Source organism: Hyperolius riggenbachi, chromosome 1 (assembly GCF_040937935.1).
Source record: "Hyperolius riggenbachi isolate aHypRig1 chromosome 1, aHypRig1.pri, whole genome shotgun sequence".
Taxonomy (NCBI): domain Eukaryota; kingdom Metazoa; phylum Chordata; class Amphibia; order Anura; family Hyperoliidae; genus Hyperolius; species Hyperolius riggenbachi.
The window spans coordinates 653,981,195-654,000,337 of NC_090646.1; the positions used below are offsets into that span (position 1 = coordinate 653,981,195).

Below are 19,143 nucleotides of genomic sequence, written 5' to 3' on the forward strand. Positions count from 1 at the left end.
GGGCATTAAACTCATTATTCATTTTCCTATATTTTTCAGGCTAGCTTTTCATGGCCTGACTTCTATCCTTTAGAACATGCTCATCTAGCAAACATGCAAAGCTGCCAGGCGGCGCACCAAAAATACAGGCCTAAAAAAAATGGTATTGTGTTTTTGTTTTCTATTACCATTGTAAAGGAGTTCAATGTCTTTGACTACTGCAAGAATTGGGCTGGAGGAGGTCGAAGCTGAGATCAAGTCTATTATCTTCAAACTTTTTGTTTAACTTGGTAGAAGAACTTTTGTCAACAATGGGAATATACAATATTTTCTCTCTGAGTATGGCAAAGGAGGACATTTCGGAATCACACGTAGTTTCCCAGCATGTAGAAATGCTCCAGTTGTGACAGCCCATGTTAACGGGTTGGCTCACATTAGTGCAGTTCACGCATGCAGGAAAACACTTTGAGCCACTTTTTCGCACATCACATGCAATTCCCATTGTCAGCTGACAGTTGGCTGACATGTGCGGCAAACACTCATTATAAAACAAACAATATCCAGGAAAAGCTGCAGCTGTTTTCTGCAGGCCAAACTGTGATCTCTCCCCAACAGTTAAGTTGATTAAATTTACCCATCTCACCCCCCCCCCCCAAAAAAAAAAAGAAAATAGTAATTTAATTGATCACATCATACCTTATTACATTCTTTTTAGTTGGGACCCATGTTTATTAGCCTACCCCCCACTCACACACACACTTGTGAGGGGTTGGGGTTCTTTCAAATCCTCCACAAATGGATCTTCAGAAGCATAATGACTTTGGGACTTTGAAGTCCCTCCCTGAAGGACAATGGTGCTCGTTGTCAAGGCAAGTGTGAAGAAAACTGGAGGAAATGTGGGGCAATTGTTCATGAAAGGCCCTCAAAGGTCCATGTTGCTCTGGGTAACAACTCTACCTTTATACATCTCTTCCAGTGGGTGATTAGTAAATATTAACTGGAAAATTCTATGTTGTTGTAGAAAAAACAATGGGTATGTGCTAATTAGTTTGTAATACCGTTGTTTACCTATTAAAAAAATAAATAAAATCTCATTCTGAGACTTTTTTTTTGTGCGCAACATGGTAGCTAGATAGTCAGAATGCTGGAGCTCTAGATTATTCGTTTTGAATCCATTTGGAATACTATTTGCTTGGAGGTGGTATCTTCTAATGTTTGTATGCAATGAGTCACCAGGACATAATGGCACGTTAACTGTTTTCCTGTCAAATCAGCCATAGTAACCGGCATTAACAATAAATTGTGAGTCGGTCTGAAAAACGTGATGTGATTGGTCCATTCTCCTTCCGTAAAGCACTGCAGCAAAACAATTAACTATATGTAAATGTGTAATGTTAAACAAACAGTCAAAAGTTTTATCCATGATATTGTGGAACTATTAGGATAGTAACACTGCTTGCAAATAGTGTTTATTCACTAAAACGGGGTAGGCAAAAAAAACAAACAAAAAACAACCAACCAAGATGATTAATGACTGATGGTTTACTGAATTTCAAATCCGATCTTTTTAAGTTCAGAGTCAGACTTAACAGGTTTTATTTTAAGAAATATTATATCACATAAGCTCTGTTGCATGATGAATGAATGGCGCAATTGTGCATTTACATGTACGACTTTCACAGTTAATTCTCGTTCCTTTTGAGCCTCTATAGAACTTTGAAACCCGTGTCAGTTTTATTGACAAATTCACAATCAATAAGGCAGATGGGCATTTTGTAACTGGTGGATGAAAATGGAAGAAATGTGGTAAAGCGTGCTGCATTTTTTTCAATGTGGTAAAGCATACTGCATTTTTTTATAACAATTATTTTTATCGAGTGTTCATCAAGTGTACTCATAGTAAAAACATATCTACCTGTGTTTTGAATCTTGCAGGACAAAGAGAACTAGTAATGTTACCTTTCATAATCCATAGTAACATAATGGTGCATTTAAATGGTGTCTATCAAGTAGAGTGATATAAGGTGACTGCTGATTGGTTGCTGTGGATTTATGGTACTCTACACATTGCTGTTTTTATGAATTAGGGCTATTTGTGTGTGCTGCAGATATTCAGCTTGACAGAATTTTTACTGACAAAATGCCACCCTGTGGTAGTAGCAACTCTTTGCTGAATCACGTACAGTGTCAATAATTGATAACAGAAGATGATCACACGTGTAACTGAAACAAATGAGCCACCTAAACCAACTGCAAACAATACAAAACATATCATTTGTAGAACAGCATAGAAAGTAAAAAAAAAACTAAAAAAAACGTTTAATAAATAATAAAGAAAGAAACAAATTACAAATTTAGAAACTAGACTTGAAGGCAGAAGATGGGGAAGCCTAAACAATACATACGTCAAAGGTGACAAGTAAAACCAATAATTTTGAGAAAAAATACGGTGTGATAATAGGGCCGTAGCAAGTTTACAGCCCTCCAAGCCAATTTGCGGAAGTCAGAGTCGATGAAAGTCTTGTATAAGTTGAGTCCATTATCAATTATCCCCCTTGCCTCGATCAATAATTTTGGATAGCCAGTGCTGACAAAGTTGACTGTTAATGACTGTTTTTCAATAATGACTGTAGATGTGTGTGCTTGCTAATCGGTTTCCTTCGAAGTCCCAATACTTTAATTGTCAGACCTATGCGAACGATCTTAGACAAGTCAAACTGATTATCTTACTTAAAAAAAATACACTGACTAAAGTTTAAAATTTTTGAGAAAATGAGAAAATAACAGCATAAATGTAGCCAAAGATAGTTAATCTCTTGAAGATGAGTTAGCAGAAAAATAGGTAGGGTATCTCTAAGGACCCTAAGTTATACGTTAAAGCCTTTTATAGAAGAATTGTATTTAATATAATATACAAATTACTTTATACTTTCACCTACTCAATAAGCTTCTAATTCCCGAATAGTCAACTTTTTCTAAAAACCCCAAACTCAGGCCTGACAGGCACTGTGTAAAAAGTAGATCAATCCAAACGGAGGAGATACTGAAACCTCGTCCCATGGCAACACCGCATTCTTTCAATATTTGCCGTCCCCAAACCGGTGTGTGCTTCTTCCAAAATTTAGACTCTCTCGTTTCTAGACTACTGAAATGCTGTAGAATATTGACTGTGGCTGTGGGAAAGAAAAGGGGTTATAGAGGAAGAAATAAAGTACGGGAGGAAGGATGGAATGAAGGGAAGGAAGGAAGAAAAGGCAGGGAGAAAGAAAGAAGGAACCAAGGAAGGAAAAAAGGCAAGGAGAAAGAACGAAGCAAGGAAAAGTGGGAGGAAGCAGCCAAGGAAAGGGAGAAAGGAAATGGGGAGAGTAAGGAGAAAGGAAGGAAGGAAGGAAAAAAGGAATGAAGGAAGGAAAAAAGGTGTGTGTGTATGTGGGGGGGGGGGGGGCTGTAGGTGGGAGAGAAGTAAGGAAAAGGGGAAGTTAGGGAACTGAGGGAAAGGAGATGGAAGGAAGGTAGGAAGAGGAATGGAGGTAGAAACAGGGAGGGACCAAGGAGAGAAAGGTAGGGAGGAAGGGAAGGAGGGAAGAGGGGGAGTAAAGAAAGAAGAAAGTAAAGAAGAGAGTGAGAAGGAAGAGAAGGTGAGAGAGTGTGGAAGTGAGAAAGTAAGAAAGGGAAAGAGTAATGAAAAAAGGGAGAAGAGGGAAAGAAGGAAGGAAGGAAGGAAGGGAGGGAAGGAGGATAGATGGATTGAAGGAGAGGAGAGGGTGGGGAAGAGAATGGAAGGAGGGAGGGAGGATGGATGGAAGGAAGGAGAGAGGGAGGGAGGGAAGATGAATGGCTGGAAGCAAGGAAGGAAGCAGAGGAGGGGGGGATGAATGGAATGAGAGAGCGAGGGAGAAAGAGAGGGATGGTAGAAAGGAAGCGAGGGAGGGAGGATGAATGGAAGGAGGGAGAGAGGGAGGGAGGAAGGAATAGATAAGGAGGGAGAAAGGGATGGAAGGAGGAAAGAAGGAAGGGAGAAATTAAGGTAGGGAGAAAAAGAGAGAGAAAAGAAGAGAAGCTGGAAAGAAGCATGCTAAACCATCATGCCATAACTTATGATCTTCTGGATAGGTGGAGTTTCTGCCTGGTTGACTGTACCAAGACAGTCAATGTACACAAATACCTAAATGCCTATTCAACCCGAAGCATTTTGAATAATAACATAAAAGGTATCATCACCCATTACCCCTGTGCTCCAGCTTAAACTTATGAAAAAAAAAAATGTTTTTGATAGCTTTAAAGTGAAATTTCCAACTAACTCTGATGTCTAATGGTTCAGGGTTCTTTTACTTTTAAAAAAACATTTTTAACAGAATCCTCACTGTCAGGTTCCAACCCTGTAGAGTGACGGAAGGCAGAGAGCCGGTTCAGCGATCTTCCGCCGCTAGTCTGTGCCTGCAGCGTACGAGTTTAGATGGCCTATTAACATGCTGGAGTCTTCTTGATACGTTTTGTCACCGAGTTACAAGTTGTACATGCATATTCACAGCAGTTAATCTGACAGAATCGAGACGAGCCATAACAGGTGTCGCCTCCATCTCTTGATTGTAATACATTATCTCCCTACCTTTAAAAAGCTGAGCATCAGCCATAAAAACCTGACTCTGCCTATTGTGAAGGTCCTATATTTAGATTACTGTAATTGAAAATTATGATACTAAATACCACTTCAAATTGCCTTTTGAATAACTTTAAAAGGTAATGCCTCGGAATATGGCTGCCCAGAGAGCACTAACGTTTAGGTCTCTCTGTAGTCAGTTCTGCGAGCGCTCGAGAAGAAGGAGATCAAGCAAGAGCGGAGTTATGAATGAATCAGGCAACGATTTAACTGCCATTAGCCGGCAGCCTTTGTGGGTGGGTCAATGCTTATTTATCACTGGGGGGATAGCAACCGGGGAACCCACAATCCCAACCCATTGGCTCAAAGCAAGTCATGAGTCTCTATGGCTGCCCACATTTTTTGCAAATTACAAACCTGATCTAATTGCTCCACCTGCGATTACCGTTATAACGTGATGTGCGAAACAGAATTACAATGCAAAAAAAATAATAATAAAAAATGCATCATCATCAAATAACGCTCTACTTAATACTAATGACTTTTAACGACATTCGGAAGAGTTTCCAAAATTCGGAAGAGTTTCCAAACTAGGCCATAGCCTATACACAACCCTCAGAGCCAATTTAAATAACCTGTCCCTACCGTCTGTACAATAACGTGGGTTAATCCCCATTTTAAAGCTCCCCGTGTGGTCATAGCTCACAAATAAGCTCGACTGTCTAAACTTTAATGCACTTGGAGACCGGTTCTCAGTGTCAGTATTGGAGTGTGTGCTGTTTCCCGAAGTGGCTTCCCGAAAATATATCGCCAGCTAATTAGTGGGCCATTAATTAATATCGAACAGTCAGAAGTCTTTTTTTATGAATAGAACTATGGTAAATGCCAAGCGTTCTCTATTAAAAATAATAATAATAAAAATCATCAACTGCCATATGCAATACAATTTCAAAAAATTGGCAAATAGGACTTTTTTTTTTAATGGCTTTTAACCACAGCATAACATCCCATAGACTTTCTAGTTTTTGGGTTTTTTTTATACTGTATGTAGCCAGTCGGGAAAGGACTGGAAGCCTAACACAAGCCTCATCCTTCACACACTTGTCATGGGTAGACCTTGCAACAATTAATCACTAGGGGCGAGCAAGTAATTTCTTTGGCTTGCCAGAAGCACATTTTTATCAGGATTAGCTAATAAATCAGATATACCCTGAAATGAGTAATAAGAGTTTGAACTGTTCTCAATCTGGCGGACCCTTCGGATAAAGTACTCTACCGTAAGACTCGGTGTCATTCCACTTATAGCTCAGGGATCTAGGATTTTTTTTTAACCCCCTCCCAACACACACACCTACACACACACACACGCGCGCTCTCACACACATACACGTAGTACAGGTGGAAGTACATAACCACAACAGATGAGTTTAACCCTCAATGGAACCACAACAACACGCTCTAAATTTTTGCTTTCTAGGAGAAGAGGTAGCCTTAATCCCACCGTTCTCTTGACTCAACCTGGAAATCATACAGTCAGCTGCCAACTCCAATCTCCAAACTGGCAAATCGTGGCCAATAGAACTCTACTGGCATCGGTCGTTTGTCAACAGCTGTATACAACCCCCCCGCCCCCCCCCCCCCCAAAAAAAGAGGGCTCTTTTGGGTATCTACGGAAGGCTGCATGATCTATGGTTAAAAAATGTATATATCTACATTTTATCATTTTTGCAACATTTTTGTTTAAGGTATACAATTGCCCAAACATGTTTTTTTGTTTTTTTTTAAATCTCAAGGTGGTCCATGCTGCCCGTTGTAAGGTATTGCTGTTTGCAATTGAACAGGGCAGCTTTGTGTGCTCAGATGTAATGCTCAGATGTGGATTCTGCTGTGAGAGATGATCATGCCAATTTATCTTAGAGAAAGCATTAACTTGCAGTAGTTCCTATTCTGCTATTAGCAGAGACCCCCACATCCTTTCAAAACCTCAAAAGGGCTGTTCATTTAAAAAAAAATAATGTGATTTAGCGTGAATTAGACCTCCCCATCATGAAATATAGAGACGTAACCGTGCGCTCGAGGGCTGCCAGGCAACGGGCAACGGTCTAGCCACATGGTGGAGAAGTACTACAGCCGAGCTGCTTTTACTGCTGTTCCTGTCATGTCGCTAGCACTGGCTTATTTCTCTCCATACCAAAGGCAATCATAATTATTTTCAATCAAGTGTAATTATATTTGTCATTCCAGAGCTGCTTTCCCCTGCTAGTTTAACATAATTAAGGACCGCAGACCATTTATTTTTAACATTGCCCCATCTATCCACCGAATGGGCACACTGCAATGTACCAACATGATTGCACAAGCCTTCCATTCCCTCCTTTTTTTTTAGCATACACATTTGCACACTTAAATCTATAATGGCTTATTTTTCAAGGCAAACCAATACTTAGCTACAGTTGCATTTAAACAATAGGGCCCCTGCATGCTTTGAGGCGCTATCAATCGTTCCCAATTGCCTAATTCGACAGAAAAGTTGTAAGAATCTCAGCTGTCCTCCACAGCTGCACTGACAGATCATGGCTTTGCTACCCAGCGCTGTGCACCCTAGCTCCAATCTCTCCCTCTTCCCTTGCCAGAGGTGCAACACAAACTTAAAGGGAACGTGAATACGGAAGGTGCCATATTAATATCAAATTAAAAAAAAAATGTAATTTGCCTAGCTGTTGTTGTCCTGAGTCCTGTGGCTTCAGTAGAGGCTGACTCACAGACCTGCAACAAGCATGCATCGGATTGACTCAGAGTAGAGTCGGAACACCTGATCTGCATAGTTGTTCTGGGTCAGTGATTCAAAAGGCTTTTGAGGAGCAGAGGATCTGCTTGACAACACTTTTAGAAGGCATGTTCCGTATTCCTCTCAATTCAGATTAAAGGGTAGCAGTTCAGCACTGCTGTCATGGACAGCTCCTGAGCAAGCCCCAGCACTGTGAGTGCAGTACTCCTGCTTACAAAGTAGGGAAAGGCATGAGAGAGAGAATCAGTTCAGCACCATGCCTGCGGACAGCTCCCTCTGCTCATACTGTGATCGGTTAAGTCTGACAAGGCTATATGGGCAAACAGCCTACCTCTCTGCTGGCTTCTCAATACCGACACACCAAAAGAATAAGACTTCAAATAAAAGAACATAAGGCTGACAAGAATGCATGCACAATATGCCCAGCTTTTTTCACTTCCCACGCTGCTTCTTTGCAAGCCTTCTAGCACAGCTTCAGCTGTTCTGTAGCTCATCTCCTCCTACCTCTGAACCAGATGTTTTAAGCACAATTAAAATGATAGAAGGCTCTTTGGACAGCTATTGTGCCTTGCCCAGATGTGGTGCCAGGAGGGGATTAGCAAACCAAATCCTACAGCCCCAGTTCCTTCAATAACTCCCCCCCCTTCCCCAGATGTGCACCAAGTAAAAGAAAATAGGATTTGGGGGCAACCAGAACTGTAGCTTAAGCCAGTAGCCTAGGAAGCCCCCTATCACCCCCTTCACCCAGATGTTCCATCACAAAGTTCCAGGTGTGGAGAGAGGCAAGGCTGTCCAAGCACTAGGCTAAGCCGGACAGCTCCTCTCCCACTCCTAGTGAGGTTCTACTGTCCGATCTCTCTATAGCTCAGCTCTGCTGATGTGGATGGATCAAACCCTCACTTCCCCCCCCCCCATCCACACCAAACCCAACGAGCAAACCCACACCTCCCCCCCCCCCTTCCCCAACCACCACCTCCACCCAAAAGCCTTTCCCTCCCAACCACACGTGCCGGCAGAAAGTTAAGGTTTCGGGTGCTGACCTTTGTGCATGCCCGTGAACCTGTCCTTCAGCACTGTCAGCTCATAGATCTTGCCGAACTCCTCAAAGAGAGGTTTCAGGTCCTCTTCGTCCAGATTGCGAGGGATCTGGCCAATGAAGAGCTTGATGGCATCGTGATCCTTCATGGGGATGGTGGAAGCGCTCCCGGGACTGTGATTTAATCCGTTCATGTGGCCGTTGGTGCTGGGGTTGTTGCTGTGGTTGCTGCTCAGGATGCTATTGTCTGCTTGTCCGTTAGCTAACGTGGCCATCTTTATATACATAGAGGATCCTGTTGCTTTTCTCTCTCTGACCACGGTGTTTCTCTCTCTGGCACACATACACACTCTCTGCCTCCCCCTCTCTCTCTCTCCCTTCTCTGATTGGGATTTTTTTTTTATACATTGAACAGACAGGATCCGTGTCCTTTCCGTTTAAACAGGCAGGGCAGCTCAAGTCCAGGCAGACTGAGGGGGGGTGGGAGCTGGGTTGCTGTGTCTTCTTCCTCTAAGCACAGAGCAGAGAGGAGCCCATCAGCACAAGCACATTGGTACCTTCCAAACAGCTCCTGCCTAGAAATATAAGCTAGTCAATCTCCATTGTGCCCAGTGAGCAGGGGCCAGCCAGCCCTACATTTTTACTGCAAGATTCCTCTTGCCCCCTTTTTTCTTTATCCTTTCCCTCTCTGATTTTGCAACATTTTTGTGTGCAATTATGACCATTCCTTCTAAGCTGCTTCTGCCTCAATGGACATTTTCTTCAGCCATTATATTTGCTATTTTTTTAGCCATTTTTTTTTGTCATTTCTGCTTTTTTTTTTTATCTTGTAATAAACGGAAGCTGGAGTCCCCGGTCTAAGCGTGATTGTGCTCCTCGCTCTATCCCGAACAGGCGAGCACAGCCAAGGGCTGGAGAACGACGCTTAGACGAATCTAAGTATTTCTATCAGACCTCTGTGCTGTCTTGTGTTGTCTTATTATATATATATTATAGTATCTATATATCTATAAATTGGTGGATCTGATTTTGTGTGTGTGTGTGTTTTGTGGTGCTATTACTGTCACAGTCGGTAACTCTATAGTACATATACACCTATGATCAATATGTGCTGTATTATTTTAAATATTTATTGTGCCATACACAGAGTATAGGAGGTTTTAAAGCACATATAATTTCTTTGTATATATTTCTTTGGTGTCCAGAAAAAAAAAAAACAGAATAGAAGATAGATAGATAGATAGATAGATAGATAGTTAGATAGATAGATACATAATGGCAAAGGATAGATATATACATAGCTGACAGAGGGATAAAGAGAAAGAAAGTGGGGGTATCTATAGATAGAGGATGGATGATGGCATGAATAGAAAAATAGAAACAGAGAGAGAAGGATATATTTATATTTATAGACAGCGGATGGGTAGATTGAGAGAGGCAAGGAGGTAAGGAAACAGCAGATAGACTTATAGATAGGAGGGGGGGGGGGGGGGGGGTATGGTCAGAGGGGATGGATGGATGGTTAAATGGAGAGATACAGAGGGATGGATAGATGGGTGCATGGATGGATGGATGGATAGAAGAAAGAAATAGGAGGTATGGTCAGAAAGGATGGATGTATAGTAGAGAGAGATAGAGAGATGATGGATGGATGGATGGATGGAAAGAAAAGGAGGAATGTTTAGAGAGAATGGATGGATGGATGGATGGATGGATGGTTAACTAGAGTCAGAGAAGGAGGGGTATATAGATAGAGAATGAATGGTTGGATAGAGAGATTGGCAGCAAAACAGGAATAGTAGACAGAGGATGGTGGAAGAGAGAGAGAGAGAATATTTATAGAGAATATTAAGGAAATATAGCTACACAGATATTCAACATGCACAACAGAGGGGGCATGTTAGATAATTGTTGAGAGTGCAACATGACATTCATTGGTTGTAGTTTTCGGAGGTCTGAGGACCACAGAAACTGAACCGGCTGTAAATGGCAGGCTGGCCATCGGGGCAGGGTGCAGGATCAATCAGGTAGACAGCAGGAAGCGGGACTTGAAAAGAGATGAGCGGTGCCAAGGCAGAAAGGGAAGATCTTTTCCTACATAAGCCTTGGAGTAGGAAGCAGAAAGGGAACCAAGAGCCGTAAGGTTCAAATGCAGAAACTACTACTGACAAAGAAGGGGTTAAATGACAGAAGGACGCCAAGCCAAGGGGGGGGGGGGACTAAAAAAACAGATTTAGGCTTTGTAAGAGTTAGAACCCCGCTTCTTCAGGGTAAAGAGTTGTAGAGTAGAGATTTGGAATTTGATACACTAACAGAGCCCAAGGTTTTTAAATGAGTATTTCATCATGCAGAGATGAAAGGGGTTACATTGTGGGTTTTTGAAATCCAGCCGCAGAAGGGGTTGAGTTTTTTTTAGTAAAATAGGGGTGCGCAGTATGTATGCAAGTGGGGAGGGGAATGGGGGGACCAGGGAGGAAGGGGGTACCAGGGAAAAAGGGGAGACCAGGGAAGAAGGGGGACCAGGGAAGAAGGGGGGGACCATGGAAGAAGGGGAGACCAGGAAGGAAGGGGGGACCAGGGAGGAAGGGGAGTAGATTGGCAAGCCACATAGGTGAGGGGGTTTTAACTTATTTTCCACATAATTCCACAACAGAAATCAGAGTTGGGTTACTCAGTTCATGAGAAAGGAAACAGCAGTCTGAGGAGAAGGAAGGAGTTAAGAATGCTGGAAGTTCATGGGTTAAATATTCCATAAGGTCGGATGCGGAATCCAACCGCCCATCAGAATTGTGGGGAACGGAAAGGTTGGGGGTTTAAACCCTGTGGAGGAAATACAGTAGCCAAACAAAAGAAAAGGTTGTGTACCAGTCACATGGGTAAAAGCCAGCAGATACGTCCAGCGCAAGCGGAACCAAAAACTAGCCAGGGAGAGAAGGGGTTACACGGTTACCTCGGTTGTAAAAACACATGTGTCCGTCACGTTCAGCCTCCTGACGGCTCACGCTATGTAGCGAAGGCATGGAGGGGATTTAGAAGCAAGAAAAGGGGTTAATCACGGAATGTGAGCGGGAAAGAGCTCCTCTGATGGAACAATGGAACAGGAGGAATTTAAAGGAGACTTACGTATGTAAGAAGGCTACAGGTTTAAATGGGTGCTAAAAGGTTAAGGCTGTACAAGATTGCTGAAGGGGTTAAAGGACACTTGAAGTGAGGGGGGTATGGAGGCTGCTATATTTATTTCCTTTTAAACAATACCAGTTGCCTGGCTGTCCTGCTGATGTTTCCTGCATTAGTAGTGTCTGAATCACACACCTGAAACAAGCATGTGGGTTATCCAGTCAGACTTCAGTCAGAGACAACTGATCGGCATGCTTGTTCGGGATCTATAGCGAAAAGTATAAGAGGCAGAGGATCAGCAGGACAGCCAGGCAATGCACTTTGTTTAAAATGAAATACATTTGGCAGCCTCCATATACCCATCACTTCGGGTGTCCTTTAAGTAGTGAGCCCGCGTATTTGGCCATGGAAGGCATATACAAGGGAAGGTGATGAGAAAGGAGGACGGCTCAGCTGAAGTGAAGGGGTTAAGGTAGTAGCTCATAGCTTCCCTACGGTCCATGCTTTGGAATCACACATACACACACTGTACACACACGGATCATGGATTGCATGGGCAGCTGCTCCCCTGTCCCCGGTCCCACGCTCTGCACAGAGCACTGCTGGCTGCTATCCGGGAGACAGGCATGCAGCAATAGGTGATATGATGAGCGCAGGCTGGCCACAGCGAGCACACAGCTCTGCTCAGAGGAGACCGGAGCCTGGCTCTGACAGCAGCTCACTCCCCCTCCCGGCTCCTCTGTCACAGTGCTGCTGCTGCTGCTCTGCTGGGTGATGGCTGGGCAACACACAAGCACATGCACCACCTACACACCACACATACACACACAGACAGACAGACAGACAGACAGACACACGTACGTACACACACACACACACACACACACACACACACACACACACACACACAAAACACAAAACACATATACACAACACACCACACATACACACACCACACATACACACACACCTATACACACAAACCACACATATACACACACACACACACACACACACACACAACACAAACCACACATATACACACACACACACACACACACCTATACACCCACACCACACATATACACACACACCACATATACACACACACACACACACACACACACACATCACACATATACACACACACACACACACCACACACGCATGCACACATATACACACACACACACACACACACACACATATACACACACACCACACATACACACACCACACCACACATACACACACCACACCACACATACACACACACCTATACACACAAACCACACATATACACACACACCTATACACCCACACCACACATATACACACACACACACACACACACACACACACACACACACACACACACCACACATATACACACACACACACACACACACACACCTATACACCCACACCACACATATACACACACACCACATATACACACACACACACACACACACACACACACATATACACACCACACACGCATGCACACATATACACACACACACACACACACACACACATATACACACACACCACACATACACACACCACACCACACATACACACACCACACCACACATACACACACACCTATACACACAAACCACACATATACACACACACCTATACACCCACACCACACATATACACACACACACACACCACACATACACACACACACACACACACACACACACACACACACACATATATACACACATATACACACACACACATACACACACAGGGCTTGATACTCTAAAGAGTGCTAACTGTTAGCACGCCCGTTTGTGCACGATAACGCCTTCACGCGCAAAGTCTGCATTATCGCGCGCAAATGGTAGTTATCGCGCGGGCGCAAAACTTTGCGCACGTAAAGATGCATGCATGGCAGTGTGCGTGCTAACTGTTTAGCAAGGGTGTGCTCACTGTTAGCACTCTTTAGAGAATCAATCCCATATACACACACACATATGCACACATGTACACACACACACTACGCACATACATACACACACGCACACAGGGGCGTAACAGCCCATGAGACCCTCCTGCAAAATTGTCATGGGGCCCCCTGTAATCCAAACTTCTCCCCACCATTTCAGATCTACCCAGTATAGCGCATAGACCAGAGTAACATTTATCTGCTCCAGTGCTGCTGGTCTCCTCCATACATCACAGTCACACAACCTTGGCTGCTATTGGCCGGCTCCCGATCACGTGACTTGCATCGGTCATGTGATGCATGGAGGAGACCCACAGTGCTGAAGCAGGAAAACATTAAGTAAGGAGAGGGAGGAGGAGTGGCCCCCAGCAGATGCAGAGGTTGCAGGGGATATTGTTATGCCCCTGCACGCACACACACACCACACATACGCACTGGGGCTTATTCACAAAAACAACTGCTGCACTTCCTGGAGAAAAAAAGTCGAGCATATCACACAACAACCCTCATTCATTGGCTATGCACCAGTGAACGATTTGGCCATGTGTGGGGTCATTTTTTTTTATTACGGTTGCCTCTGTACTGCAGTTGATCTGTTCCCCATTGATAATAACGTCGCAGATATAACAGATCATCAGGCAAATGTATGACTGGCGATGGCGCTAGTAAATTTCCAACTAACAGGCAGCAGATCAGTCGCTTGGTCGATTGTTTTTGTAATGCGTTGAGCGGCGCACAATTAGCTGAACGGTGCTGCCACTAAGGTCTCAGATTCCTCCTTAAAGATATTCAGAGTCTCAGGCCCAGTGCACACCAAAACCGCTAGCAGATCTGCAAAACCCTAGAGCTTTTTGAAGCAGATTTCTGAGCCGTTCTAGGCATGTTTAAAGACGTTTTCTAAACATGCCTAGCGTTTTTTGGAGCGTTTTTGTGTAGCAGATTACAAATATTGTTACAGTAAAGCTGTTGCTGAACAGCTGCTGTAACAAAAACACCTGGAAAACCGCTCTGATCTGGCGTTTTTCTGAGCTGTTTGAGCTTTTCCTATACTTTACATTGAGGCAGAGACGCTTTTACAAACCGCAAAAGTGCTGCAGGACCCACGTTTGCAGTTTGCTAAAAACCCCAAACCTCTGGTGTGCACCATCCCATTGAAATACATTAGCCAAGTGTTTTCACAGGCGGAAGCGGTTTGCGGATCATTTCAAAAACCGCTCGGTGTGCACCAGGCCTAACTACAGTTTTTTTACTTGCCTGAGGCTTCCTCTAGCCACATAAGCATAGCTGTGCCCCTTGCCATCCTCCTATGATGTCCCATTCACCCGCGGTGAACCTTGGTAAGCGTTTCAGTGACGTCAGTGGCTGACCTCCTGCACATGTGCGGACCTTCTGCGCAAGCGCAGAAGGCCCCGGCTGACGTCACTCAGTCAGACTGAGTCCGACTGAGCAGCTTACCGGGGGTCAACTGTGGGAGAACGGCGGAGCTGAGGAGGGCGGCGAGGGACACATCCATGCTTATGGGGCGGGAGGAAGCCCCGGCAAGTAAAAAACTGCAGTGAGACTCATCTCTGAGTCTCTTTAAGGCCGGTTGCCCCAATAATATTAGACTTGATATGACCCTGCGTGGATGGATCCTATGCATAGCGCCACCTCCCACCCGGCTAGTGACTGATTCCATGCTGGGCAGGAAGACCATCATAGGATTCCCTTCAGTCTGTGCATGCGCGCCTTGCCACACCGCACTCCCGTTGTGCACACTTCCTGCGTAGCCCATTGACTTGCATTACTGCATAATCTGAGCGATAGGCGTGGATTATGCAGAAACGTGCTGCAGATGTGCTGGCATTGTGCCAAATTGGATACTTCTGGCATGTGGATACCGTGGCATCTGGCACACTGGATACCGTGGCATTTGGCACACTCGATACCGTGGCATCTAGCATGTGGATACCGTGGCACCTGGCATGTGGATACCGTGGCATCTGGCACACTGGATACCGTGGCGTCTGGCATGTGGATACCGTGGCATCTGGCACACTGGATACCGTGGCATCTGGCATGTGGATACCGTGGCATCTGGCATGTGGATACCGTGGCATCTGGCATGTGGATACCGTGGCATCTGGCACACTGGATACCGTGGCATCTGGCACACTGGATACCGTGGCATCTGGCATGTGGATACCGTGGCACCTGGCATGTAGATACCGTGGCATCTGGCACACTGGATACCGTGGCATCTGGCACACTGGATACCGTGGCATCTGGCACACTGGATACCGTGGCATCTGGCACACTGGATACCGTGGCATCTGGCATGTGGATACCGTGGCATCTGGCACACTGGATACCGTGGCATCTGGCATTTGGATACCGTGGCATCTCATGAAGTGTGCAAGACTCCATAGACTCGTATAGCCCTTGTGGTGGGTGAGCGGTGGGGAAAAGTACTGCGGTGCAACGCAGTGCTGATGGTTAGGTGATCAGTTCTGGTATACATTGTCTGGATTGGTTCCCCCCAAACCTCCCACTCTAATCTGTCCACAATCTCTCCGTGTATGGCTGCCTTGATGGGTGAAACACGATTGGCTTCTTTTGCTTCAGCAACCCTTCTTGGGGCCTTAAAGAGAATCTGTACTGTAAAATTCTTACAATAAAAAGCATACCATTCTATTCATTATGTTCTCCTGGGCCACTCCCTGCTGCAATCCTGGCTTGTAATTGCCAGTTTTATGCAGTGTTTACAAACAAAAGACATAGCAAGTGATAGGGTGAGAGTAGCTCAGTGTGTGAGTCATACAGAGCCTGCAGGGGGCCTGGAGAGGGCGTGTATAGCTTCTATCCAATCACAAGCAGCACAGCACATTCCAGCCTGACTGCCTGAGTCTGACAGACCCAACAGAGGAGAGAAGATTAGATCATATACCAGAGAGAATACAGTCACTGTGCAACTAGGAAAGGCTGCAGTTAGGCAGAGCACATTAGAACAGCTATAGGAACTTATAGGACAGAAGAAATAAGGCTGAACATTTTGTTACAGAGTCTCTTTAAATAATGTTCAGTAGAACATTAAGGAGCAACAAATACCAGGCAAGGTCCACCACTGGAGATGGTCAAAGACATGCAAATCATTCTAGCTTGCATGCAAATTATATGCAGCTTGTAATTGGGTCAGTTAACATCATCAAGAAGAACATTTAATTGGCCTAATTGCAAGCTGCAAACAGTATGAGTAAAATGTGCATGTAAGCAGGGGTGTAACTAGAGGGGCGCAGACCCCGGCAATTAGGGGGCGGAGCTGGGGGAGGGGCAACTACTAATCTCCCCTTCCTCCGATACAGGGGACTATACTTCAGATCAGGTGTTTTTGTGGCTACACTTGTTATGGGTGTGAAGATCCTGAGGGCCACACTTGTTTTATGACCCTTGTGAGATGGGCCCCCAGGGCCATGAAGGGCAGCAAGGGGAGGCAAGGGAAGGGGTGTGAACACTGGGCGGGGCCACATGAATTGTAGTTAACCCACTGCATGTAAGCTAGGATTCAAGCATCTCATTGGCTACATCTCTATCCCCCCATCAAGCCCTGAGGTCCAGATACACGAATCAGGAAGAGGCGTGGCCTTAACTGATGAAGGACGCCACTCGGAAATGCTGGGCCAGGTACATTCCAAACTAAGCAAAGAACGATTGGAGTAGGACGTGTGCAGAACTGGAGCATATGGCATGATCAGGGATTCTGAATGATCCCTCTGAGAAAAGGCTTCGTTTCTGCTCAGGATTTTCTTGCACTACTAGTCTGCCCTAGTATGCTGTGCAGTTGTGGCCATGGATTCCTTAGGTCGAGTGACGGTCAACAGCAGTGCTGGTGAACTCCATGGGCAGGGGGTGTGTCTAGCACAGGATTTTTAAAATGGAGGGGGCAGAACATCAATTTCCTGGCTGCGGTGGGGAGAGCCAAATGTAAACATAAGGTGGGCCTGCCAGAGGAGGGGGCCTGACACAAAAAAATAGTCCAGGCAAGTGAGTGCAGCCCAGGGACCTATAGTTGGACAGCCCTCGTCAAGAGAATTTGTACTCTCCACTTCCCCCCCTTAAGCCATGTGACATCAATTCTGTGCCGCTCAGCCTCCCCCAGAACAACCTCAGCCTGCAATGTCACTCAAGGGATTGGTCTCGAATTACATTGATTGTGCGTGAGTTAAAGAGGAACTGTAACCAATGATTGAACTTCATCCCAATCAGTAGCTGATATCCCCTTTTCCCATGAGAAATCTTTACCTATTCTCAAATACATTGTCGGGGGGAGGTCTGTATGACTGATATTGTGGTAAAACCCCTCTAACAGTGTGATGTCTTGACCATGGTCCTGACAGTTTCCTGTCTGTGGGAAATAACGACTTTTTTTTTGACTGCCAAGCAACCAGTAGCTCCATTTGTGCATATGCATAGCTATAAAAAAAACAATCTTTTAGCCTATCACATTGTTAGGGGGTGTGGTTATAGGAAATAGTCCTATTTTTTTTCCTGTCTGCCAGTAGTAAAGATGATTACATGCAGGTTGATTTGGATGAAACAATATGAATACCTTATGGTCAAAATCAATCATTTCTTGATCTCTCTTCTATTTTTTTACTCCTCACTTTGCAACATATTGCTTTATTTTTGTCTCCTTTTCGCTATAGTTCTTCTCCAACCATATGTGACATGTTTATGGCTAGATAGGCCTGTTTGAAGGATCACATACTTGTAAGACAAGGCCATAACTATAGAACTATGGACATAACAGCTACTTTGGGGAACTGGGGATGGCTTATGGGGAAGCACATCAGTAGTCCTCCTTCCTATCTTTCATTGTATTCTTAACTTGCCAGCAGAGGCGTATCTACAGGGGTGCAGGTATGGAATGTGCCATGGGCGCTACTTACTGATCCCTGGTGTTCTCCATACCGATTCTAGTTTTTATCTGGGGGACATTCTCAGCCTGGTTACATCTTTTGGGGGACAAGCTGTCTAACTGTTATTTGGGGGATATGTATAGGCTAACCTATTGCGATCATCCATTCTTATGCAGACCATGCTTCACCTTTACTTGGACACAACCAATTCAAACAAGACTAAATATTTGGAGGGTGCACCCCTTCCCTGCAGGTGGATTTCTGTGTTTGCCATAAGCTACTGATGGCTTACCTTGGCACTCCAGCTGTGGTGGAACTACAAGTCCCATGAGGCATTGCAATACTCTGACAGCTCTAAGCATAACTCAGGGAAGCAGAGGCATGATGGGATTTGTAGTTTTGTCACAGCTGGAGGGCCAAGGTTAGCCATCACTGCCATAGGTACTGTCTTGCCTAGATACGCCTCTGCTTGCCAGGGGTGGCACAAGTATTTCAGATTCACTTGGACCACTTCCATTACAGACTCCTAGCACAGCAGACCTATGAACAAACTGGGCCACCTGAGGGCTCCTTTTTACAGGTCTGACAAGTGTGCAGCTCAACTGGAAGAAAATCACTCTGGTGTTTGTTTGAAACACCAGGAAGTGACATCACTTCCTGTCCTCACACTTTTTTTCATTTTTCCTGCACACCTATAGTGAGATGAATATGGAGGCTACCATATGCGTTTCCTTTTAAACAATGCAAATTGCCTGGCTGTCC

At 44.7% G+C, this 19,143-nt stretch overlaps 1 protein-coding gene and 1 long non-coding RNA gene across 24 annotated transcripts in view; one reads left to right on the plus strand and one right to left on the minus strand.

Moving 5' to 3' along the window:
- The window catches only part of CELF4 (CUGBP Elav-like family member 4), a 1,336,489-nt gene extending 1,327,692 nt beyond the window's left edge, over positions 1-8,797 (minus strand). For all 23 annotated transcript variants that reach the window (XM_068252050.1, XM_068252041.1, XM_068252032.1 and 20 more), the window contains exon 1: positions 8,408-8,797. In XM_068252050.1, coding sequence (XP_068108151.1) covers positions 8,408-8,747 — 340 coding nt within the window. In that variant the 5' untranslated portion in view covers positions 8,748-8,797. The remainder of the gene's footprint in view (positions 1-8,407) is intronic.
- LOC137531984 (uncharacterized) overlaps positions 1-19,143 on the plus strand; it is a 406,169-nt gene that overhangs the window by 75,336 nt on the left and 311,690 nt on the right. The gene's annotated exons all lie outside the window — the stretch shown is intronic.